The sequence below is a fragment of the Mirounga leonina genome, unplaced genomic scaffold (genome assembly GCF_011800145.1).
Source record: "Mirounga leonina isolate KUSES-001 unplaced genomic scaffold, KU_Mleo_1.0 Mir_152, whole genome shotgun sequence".
Lineage (NCBI taxonomy): Eukaryota > Metazoa > Chordata > Mammalia > Carnivora > Phocidae > Mirounga > Mirounga leonina.
Genome location: NW_023270380.1, coordinates 6,529,330 through 6,539,553, shown reverse-complemented (window position 1 = coordinate 6,539,553; position 10,224 = coordinate 6,529,330). Strand labels below are relative to the sequence as shown.

Here is a 10,224-nt window from a genome sequence, read left to right as displayed (position 1 = left end):
TTCCATGAACCAATAGGAGTTTCAGAAGCTGTCTGAGCACCAAAAACGGAGAGAATTCGTGAGAGGGGTGAGAGCATTCCAGGCACAAGCAACAGCTTGGGCTTCAGCGTAGCTCTGAAGTGAGACAGAAGGTGGGGGGTTTGAAGGAGGAGAGTCTAAGACACAGGCGAGAAAATGCTGGCTGGGTGTTCTGGGGCCCCTGCTATGTGCAGGTAAGCACAGAGGATGAAGAGGAGCCTCCAGGCAGAGTCCTTGGCCATTTGAATGGCCAGTGCTGGGGCCTGGAAGCCCAGAAATGCAGCAGCTGAAGCTAGGGATGGAGTGCAGTCAGGAAGTGCTTCTGGGGGCGGAGGAGAGGGGCTCCCAGCACTGCAATTCTGGGAGGGAGTTGAAGGAAAAGCCACCGGATTTGGCAACAGATTGCAAGCAGCATTAGTCACTTTTTAACAACAGAGGAAAAAAAAAATGCAGCAATAAGAAGCCATTTAATGTAGTGGTTAAGGTGGTCCTGGAGCTGGAACATCTTGGATCACCTGTAGGCTTCCGGCTGTGCGACCTTAGCGAAATGATTTAAACCTCTCTGAATCTCTATGGCCCTCTTCAGTAAAATGGGGATGGTTTCTGTCTCTTAGAGTTATTTCATTTGGATGATACCTGTAGAAACTTAATACATGTTTTCTGTGGTGGCTAAAATGAATTTAAAAGAAAAAGACATCCAGAGTTGATCAACGACTTTATGTTCAGAGGGTGGTGGACTTCATTTGCTTTTTATGTTTTCTACTGGTTGAGGACGCATGCTCCTTAAATATTATATTGAATTTGCTGTTTATTGGGAGACTTATTTCAAATTGGGCCCTGGTCCTTAATTTTAGCTGGTGACAGGCAACAGAAGTGCCCTGTTGACCTCTCCAGGTTAAGAGGTATGACAGCAAACGCATGTCCAACTCCCACTGTTTCTGGTCATCCTCCCTGACTTCAAAAGGCAGCCCGATTTTGCAGTCCTGCAGGCTCAAAACCTTACACCCAATTCTAACTTCTCTCCCTAACCCCCATATCAAAATCATAATCAGGTCTCATTCCTTCTTTCATTGTAATTCTTCTCAATTTCCACCTTTTCCTTTCTCAGTGCCCCCTACCCCTGTTTTTCCTTTCGGCAGCCCTCTGATGACCTCCCAAATGTCAAATTAATGATCAACCCATTACTTGGGACACCACTTACATGCCTTATCTCCCTTTGTCAGGAATTCTCAATAGTTGTTCTCAGTTAGTTAGAGCGAGTTCAAATTCCTGGGTTTGGTATTAAGGCTTTCCTTCCAATAGCCGTTTTCCAAATTCTCAACTGGGGGTGGTGCCTTGAATCCACGCACAGCTCCACTTTCCAGAACGTCCCTCCCCCATCCTTCCGATGAAATCCCATCCCTTCCAGAAGACCTGGTTTGATTCCCACATCCCCCAGGAAGCTCTCATTGGCCGATTATTCCAGCCCTAATATCCTTTATCACTTGGGGACCCCGCCCCACCTAACACCGAATTATCTTATACACTCGTGACTTTGTCTCGGAGGGTGGGACCCCAGTACCTACCCCCTCTTTCTACCAGAGTCTGACCCAGTGAGTCCGACCTCCGGACGCCGCCAAGCAGCACTGGGATCGACTGTGTTCCTGAATCCAGAGCATTTCCACGTAGCCCGCCCTTCGCCTTAACCCTGAGCCGAGGACCATGGTGCAAAGTCCCACGCTCTGCTCTTCCATGGCAACCGGGTTGGTTTCGGGAATCGCCGCCACGAGCGCCCATGACCCCGCGGGGGTCGAGGGCGACGTCGCCAGAACCGCAGGGGGATTCGGTGGCGCCCCTCGCCCTCCCCCTCGCGGCCATTGGGCAGCCTGGGCGGCGCGCCCTGTGGACGGGGCGGGGCCCTCCCCATCTCCCCTCGTTCTCCTCCCCTATTTCCCGGGGTGGGAACGTCGGGAGGCGGGAGGCGTGGAGGGGCTGCCGAGGGGCGTCCGGTTACGTCTCCGCCTTCCTCAGCCTGGTCCGCCGAGCCGCTGGGTTTGCGGGACAGCAGTTCGGGAACATGTTGGCCGCGATGCGCCGGAGCGGGGCTGCATGGACGCGGGCGCTGCTGCTGCAGCTGCTGCTGGCGGGGCCCGGGGGTTGCCTGAGCCGCCAGGAGCTCTTCCCGTTCGGCCCGGGACACGGGGACCTGGAGCTGGAGGCTGGGGACGACCGCGTCTCCCCAGCCCTGGAGCTGAGGCAGGCGCTCCGCTTCTTCGACAAATCCGACATCGACTCGGTCTACGTGAGTGCGACCCCCGGGGCAGGCGGTGGAGGCTGTCGGGGAGGAGGGCGGGGGGCCGAGCCGGCGTCGGAAGGAAGGCCAGGGCTGGCGGGGGCGCCTGCGGGGCTGGCCGGACGTGGGCGTCGTGGGCGGGCACCCGGACCTGCCGGCCGCGGGGGCGCGGGGCGCGGCGCGGGGTCTCTTGGACCCCGCGGGCTCCCCGCCTCCGCACGGCCCGCCGACGTCTCCGCGCCGCCTGGCCACTGTTGTCAGAGGAGCACGCGGGTCTGCGCCGCCCCGCTCGCGCCCTGCGGGACCCGGGGAACCCCGGCATCCCGGGATCCCGGGACCCCGGGCGGAGTTTCCTCTCCGGCAGCTGTGGGCGGCATTGCCGCCGGGAAGTCGGTCCGCGTCTCGCTATTGTCCTGTGCCTTTGGGGACGGGACCCGGTCCGGTAGGAACCAGGCGCGGGCGCGGAGCCTCGGCAGGGCAAAGGCCAGAGCTGGGTCCCAGGCGGCGCACGGGCCCTGGGACTTGCGTGGGTGCCGGGGCAGGAAAAGACCGCCGGAGCCGGCCTCTGCCTGGGCAATTTAGCCGACAGCCTGCAGTTGTGTGTGGACTCCGGATGTGTCTTGGCAGTGAGTCTGCTCTCCAGTTGATTGAGCTCGTTTCAGTCCAGAGTTTCGGGCTGGGAAAGCCGGACGACCCGGAGATCCAATTTCCTGTAGCAGAGCACTGTCACCATGGGGGGCCCCCACTGGGAAGCGGGCCCAGGTGGCCTTTAGCTCTCTGGAGCCTTCTCAGAATTGGCCGGGCCTGGGGACGCTGTCAACTTGGTAAAGTCCTTTCGTGCCGCCGCCTTCCCCAGCCGCGCACCATGTGGATTTCATATAAAGCTGTGCGCATTCCAGAAGTGGGGCGGGCGGGGGGGTGGTGGGGACAACACAAACAGCGGCTGGAGCCTGTCCTGCCTGTGAAATGGCTGTGTTCATCGTCTCGCCAGGGCAGACGCGCCTTGGACAACACCCACGTGCAGATCGCCAGCTTTGCTCGAAAAGAATGAGTCCTTAAAGTCTCTACCCATGAGAGAGTGTTGCCCTTGTGAGTTGGCTGCCCTAACCTCCCTGGCAGTCTGGTGAAGCCTGTAAGACCCCTTCTTAGGATAATATTCTTAATTACGTAAGTTAAAATCTGCAGGATTGCCCAGGAAATCAATTATGTTGAAATCCAGATAAAAATATTGAAAAGTGTCTGAGGTAGTAATATATGTGCTTATTTTGTTTAAAGATTTTATTTATTTATTTGAGAAAGAGAGTGAGCAAGAGAGAGAGCGAGCAGGAGCCGAGGGGGAGCAGAGAGAGAAGCAGTCTACCCCCGCTGAGCAGGGAGCCTGATGCAGGACTTGATCCCAGGACTCCGGGATCATGACTAAGCCCAAGGCAGACCCTTAACCAACTGTGCCACCCAGGCGCCCCGTATGTGCTTATTTTTAACTATATTAAATAGTAAGGTGTAACACTGTGTCCAGTGGGGGGGGGGGCGGTCAGATAATTACTGAATTTTCAAGATCGTCTGGACAGTAAACTATATTTGAAGACACCTGCCGTGACTAAAACGTGTCATGAGAATATCTGTGACTTCTATTTGTGGCGAGGTCATAAAGAGTTACTGCTATGCTTTGTTGCCTGCATTCATAATGGAAGGAAATGCTAAATACCAGTTAGGGGTTATTGAAAATAAAAAAAAAATTTCATTTTTCCCTCTTAACAGACCCACTGATTTCTGTTGTTAAATTTGGACCTCCTCCCCTCCTTTATTTGTGGCATCAGACTAACCACATTACATTCTAAAAACCTAGAAAACATGCTAAAAAAAAGGGAATTCAGTCAAACCAGGTCCACATGGGTTTAATCTGCATTTCAATGAGAAGGAATTCCAGAGTTCTATTGGATGTTCTATCTGCCACCGTTGGGGTCCCAGGAAGCTGAGTGTGAAATGGAGATCGGCAGGCAGGTTATTTCATGGGGGGAGGAGAGGTGAGCGCCTCATATCCTCACCTGTGGAAGGGAGGGAGGTGCAGAAAGACTGAGCAGGGGCTGATGCTGAGTGGTCCCAGCAAAGGTCTCAGCCAGCCCCTGAGAGCCCTGAACAGGGATGGCTTTCCCGAGCTGTCTCAAGTCTGTGTGAGAGGGCGGGGCCTCTGTGCCTTCATAGTGATCAGTCCATCAGTCCTTGGATAAGGGCTGCCCTGGAAGGAAGTGTGGCCCTGGGCGAGGCAATCTTCAAAGAGGGCTACAGGGGAGGGCTGCACTCCCAGGAGTCAAGGGAGATCCAGTGTGTGATGGCCCCCCAGTGAAGAAGTGAATTGACGGGGATGTGCTCATGAGCTAGGTGGTCTGTACCTTCCTGGGCACCTGGCTGAGAGAATGGAAAACAATTATTGGGTGAGTGTATCTCCGTGTGTCAGGGACTTGCTAGTTTTAGGTTATTTAATCCTCAAAACAGCCAGCCCTTTTTTTCAGATGAAGAAATAATAATAAACACTGGTCCCAGAATGCCAAAATCCTACCAGATGTTTCTACCCAAATGCCTATCTGGTCACTTGAGGTTCCACGTGGCAAAGTGAGAAGTCCTCACGTCCCTCCTCCCTTCAGCTACTTTCACTTCCACTTGCTTTTCCTTGCTAGTGGTACCTTGTGAGGGTTCTTAATCTGCCCTGAGGCTGCCTTACGCTGTCCCTTTATTCACTTATTCTGCAAATACTTAACAAGTATTTGCTATGTGCCAGGCACTATTTTAGGCACTTAAAATACAAGTGAACAAAACAAAGAATCCTATCCTCAAGTGATTTACATTCTAGCAAGGGAGTGGGACCAAGAAAATAAACAGCAAACATCATAAAGTAAATTATATAGTATTTTAGTAGGTGATATACTACAAATGTCAGGGATCTGGGATGGAGTAGGCAGTTGGATAGGAGTCTAGAATTTAGAAGAGAAGCCTAGGCTTTGGATATAAATTTGGAAGTCACTGGCACATAGATGGTGTTTAAAACAAGAAAACTAAATGAACCCCATCAGGATAGTATATGTAGGTAGAGAAGAGGTTCCAGGGAGCCTCCAACAGGTGAGGGAAAAGACAAGGAGACAGCAATGGAGGCTGACAGGGTATGGCCAGTGAGGTGAGAGATGCAACAAGGAGTCCTGGAAGCCAAGTGAGGAAAGTATATCAAGGAAGAGGGAGTGAACTGCCATGTTAAATGGGCCCAAAAGGTGAGGACTGAGAGTTGCCCATTGGCTTGAATAATGTGGTGCTCAGTTCCCCATTACACCTTCACGTTCATGGTAGTCCCTCCCATCTGTATCTTTCTTGTCATGTTGGCAGTGACACTTTCCAACTGTGTTCAGCTTCTTTAGTGCCCTCCCCCAATCCTGACTTCAGAAGACCACGGACTCTGGCCTGAGTTGAGGGCCTCAGCCTACAGTTCTAGCTTCATTTCCAGCTTTGCCTTAACCCTTCTCAGAGAGAAAATTATGCCTTACTTTGGCCCTTTGCTCATTCTTTTATTCTTCCACTTTGTCCCCCTTTTACCTCTCAGATTCTCTCCCATTCTTTCAGAGTCAACACAAGCCCTTCCTCCTACCTAACTGGTACCAACAGACTGCTTTCATCTCTCAGTCTTTAGAACTCTCTGAACTCCAGTACTATCTGATTTGGAGCTCATTACATTGACAGATGTTCACATATCTTCATTTTATCTGTTCACCTGGAGTATCAGTAGGTAATGTAGACAGAGGGAGGTCTCTGGAGCCCAATACATGTGGCCTTGAATCTCCTTTCTGCCACTTACTTGTTGTGGATCTTGGGTAAGTTATCCAACCTCTGAAAGTCTTGGTTTGTTCGTCTGTAAAACAGAGGCATTATTGCCTTTCTCGTGGAGTTGTGAACATCCTTGAATTAATGTATTTAAACAGCTTATGTGGTAATGTGCTCTTAAACGGCGGGCTTTCTTCATTGAGAACTGAGATTGTGTCTTTTTTAAAAAGCCAAAACCTTTATTCTCTACTTTATTCTTGTAATACTTTGGTGCTATGTTTTTGATATAACTTTTGAGAAAGATATTTCATATGTAACAGGCTAATGCTGGCTCTGTCAGAGGCATCTACAAAAATATGCCTCTTGTACTTTTACACATAATGTACAAAACCATAAAATCTGTCAAGGGGAAAACTCCCTGGAATTAAAAAGATATATTTTTTAAAGATTTTATTTATTTATTTGAGAGAGAGAGACAAGTAGGTGGGAGGGGCAGAGGGAGAGGGAGAAGCTGAGCAGAGAGCCCTGAGCAGGGAGCCTGACATGGGGCTGGATCCGAGGACCCTGGAATCATAACCTGAGCCAAAGGCAGATGGTTAACCAACTGAGCCATCCAGGCACCCCCCCCCCCCGCCACCGCCTTTTTAAAAGATTTTATTTATTTGAGAGAGAGAGAGAGAGAGAGAGCATAAGCCGGGGCGGGGAAGGGGCAGAGGGAGAGGGACAAGCAGACTCCCCACGGAGCAGGGAGCAGGGAGACACAGGGCTCCATCCCAGGGTCCTGGGATCATGACCTGAGCCGAAGGCAGAGGCTTAACCGAATGAGCCACCCAGGCGCCCCAACTCCCTGAAATTTCTTAATGTATTGGGAAGTACAGCAAGGCAAGAGAAAGCATTCCGTACAAATAGTGTTTTAGCTTTCTGGCCATACACTGTGTTCTTAGTGTAACTGGAGTGCAACTTATCTATATAAACACAACATATTTCAGAAGCAAGTGAAATAAACAGAAGCACCAGTTCTTTAAATTACTCTTGATCACGTAAATGAGCAAGCGAGTCTGTTCCACGGAAGCAACACTGGTGCGGGCGGCACCTCTCTGAGCCTGTGATGGTTGCATGTGGAGATCAAGGACAGTGAGGCCGGCTTCATCAGTTGTTTCTTGAAGCAGCTGGTGGACTTGGTTTGCAGGCTTGTTTGCAGTGTTGCTGCTCACTGTGCCTGCCATTTGCTGCATGGAAGCATCCAGCGTTGCAAATTGGTGTTCATGTTGTACACTGGGACAGAAATCTTTTCAGGGTTCATACCTCTCTGTAGCATCCCAACACTTAACCACACGGCCATGGCCTTTGTTAGTGCAGTCTGAACGCTTGCACCACAGCCTCAGACCTAGCACTCATGCTCAAGAAATTAATTGCTTGGTTCTTCTGGTGGATTGTGTTTTCAGTGTGTGTTCTTGCAACATTTTGTTGCTCTTCTGAATGGCGTTTTTTGGACCCTCAACCTTTTCCGCCTTTCCTTCTTTATCATATTTCTTGGCATTCCTATTAAGCTCTTTCACAGAAAACTTCACATAAAATAGGGGTTTCTCGGGCGCCCGGGTGGCTCAGTTGGTTAAGCGACGGCCTTCGGCTCAGGTCATGATCCTGGAGTCCCGGGATCGAGTCCCGCATCGGGCTCCCTGCTCGGCAGGGAGTCTGCTTCTCCCTCTGACCCTCCTCCCTCTCATGCTCTCTGTCTCTCATTCTCTCTGTCTCAAATAAATAAATAAAATCTTTAAAAAAAAAATAGGGGTTTCTCCATATTCGACATGGTCCTGTGACTTGGAGGTGGCAGCGTGGGGCAGTGGCCCAGGTTTGATGAGAGGGCGCTCGGGGTCCCATCCTAATCCTGAGAAGCAGAACTGCCCAGCTCCCAGAGATCGTGTCATATTCCCAGTACTGTCCCTAATACAGGTGCCACACTTCCTGGCACATGAATCTGTTGGTCAAGACCGGGGCCAGCCCCTGTGGTTGTGAAGGTTGTTCTCAGGACAAGGGCTATGGCTAAGGGGACAAGTGAGAGCTGTGGGCCACTCACCAAGCCCTAAGCCTCAGCATGGGGCTGGGGCACTCAGAGGAAAGGGCGCCTGGGTCTGACTTGCCCAAAGGCGCCTTGTGGTCTAGCAGAGGCCTTGGTTGAATCAAAGAATACTTGACAGAGTATTAATTTCCAGTAGGCGCTAAAATGAAATTGAGTCATGATGTTGATCGACTTTTTTTTTTTAATTTTATTTTTAAGTAATCTCTACACCCAACATGGGGCCCACAAACCTGAGATCAAGAGTCACGTGCTCTACCAACTGAGCCAGCCAGGCACCCCTGTTGATCAACTTATAATTGAGGTCAAATCACTTCATTTCTTACCCTCTTATTGTTTCTGGTCTTGTTACTTATAAAATGAAGAGGTTTGACAAGATTATCTCTGAGCTCCATCTTATTTTGGATTTTTAATATTCTTTGAGTGACAGGTGTTGAATAATTGCATGTACTATTTCAGGACACTGGATATTACTTCTCATAAAATGCAGTGCAGCGTTAAGATACGCCCTCCATTCATTCAGCAAATACTTAATTTACTGCCTGATGTGCCAGGCACAGTGCTAGGCTTCACAGATACAGACTGAAACAAGATCAGTGTTGTTTCTGCTCTCACAGAGTTTACAGTCTGCTGGGGAAGATGGACATTAAACCAATAATTATACTGATAATTGACCAATTGCCCCTGTGGTGCGCTACAAGGGAGAAGTCCGTATATTGTGGTGGCATCTGAGGTAGTTGGAGGGGTTCAGGAGAACCTTCCCAACCCGGTTGGAACTACAGGATGAGTAGAGCTGAGCCCTGTGAAGAAGGCAGGTGGCAGGACTGTGGTTCAAATGGAGGAAACGTCACTGCGTATGAGATCATGAGTGTCGAGAGAAGGAGCTTGTCACGTTACAGGAATGGCACGAAAGCCAGTGTGCATGAGGGCAGGCCTGCAGGACGATCCGGCAGAGCTCAATCAGACCTTGTCACCCCCAGATCGAGCCCTCCAAGCTTTTTCCTTCGCACTGCAGGGCTTCCAAACTTCTCACCATGCCCCCAAAGCCTCACATGGCCCCGCCCAGCTGGTCTCTCCGCCCCGACCCCTCTGTTCTCCACGCCAGCCACCCCCCACCACAGCCAGCTTGTCCCATCTGGGTCTTGGTACTTGGCTTCCCTCTGCCTGGGACACATGACCCTGATGTCCCGTGGCTGCACCTTCCTGTCATGCGGTCTCTGCTCACACGCAGACCCCCATTTGTGATTTTTTTTTTCCATCCTGTCTTATTTTCATCATGGCATGCCATCACCATCTAAAAACCAGGTCATTCATTTATTCCTTTACGTGTTTGTTGGCTCTTTTCCCCTAGAGTCTGAGCCCTGTGAAGGCAGGGTTTGGTCTGCCATAATCACCCCCATTCCCCTGGTTCACTAGAGGCCTGTGGCACACAGTGGGTGCTCTTATGATTTATTGAATGAATGAATGAATGAATGAGTGCTAGGCATTTTTCATCTTACTCTGTCAAGCAGTGGAATGCCCTTAGAGCTTTCTAAGTAGATGAGGGACATGATTTATTTTGAAAAGATTCCCACTTTTTCCAACAAATAAATGGCATGGGAGAAAAAGAAGGAGGGAGAACCGGTATAGATTAAAAGTTAACAAAGTGCCGGGTGAGGACCTTGTTGGATCCTGATTGAAACAAAGTGGCCATAAAAGGACATCTTTGAGACAAATTGCTTTTCTAGAAGAGATGCCTAGGGAAAGATTGACAGGTGAAATAATTCGATGTCTGAGATTTCATTTTAAATACTTCAAAAAAAAATAAATATGCACATGTGTGGGAGGAATGGGTGAATCAGGAGCTGGAGGCTGTTGATAATCGCAGGAGCTGATTGATGAGTATACCAGTGTTCGTGTGCTCTTCTTCTGTGTGTGTTGAAATTTTCCCATGTGAGTCATCTGGTTATAAAAAGTCTTAAAAATTTATGCTACCTCCCAGGCATAGGATTTGGGGGGACAGGGTAGAGGAAGAAGAGTGAATTCCAGATGAGTGGTGGTGGTGGTGGTGGGT

At 50.2% G+C, this 10,224-nt stretch overlaps 1 protein-coding gene and 1 pseudogene across 2 annotated transcripts in view; one reads left to right on the top strand and one right to left on the bottom strand.

Annotated features, from left to right (window-relative positions):
- The first annotated feature begins 1,995 nt into the window (after positions 1–1,995).
- Positions 1,996–10,224, top strand: part of NID1 (nidogen 1) — a 78,391-nt gene continuing 70,162 nt past the window's right edge. For both annotated transcript variants that reach the window (XM_035008512.1, XM_035008511.1), the window contains exon 1: positions 1,996–2,299. In XM_035008512.1, coding sequence (XP_034864403.1) covers positions 2,075–2,299 — 225 coding nt within the window. In that variant the 5' untranslated portion in view covers positions 1,996–2,074. The remainder of the gene's footprint in view (positions 2,300–10,224) is intronic.
- Positions 2,548–9,095, bottom strand: LOC118012849 (annotated as a pseudogene).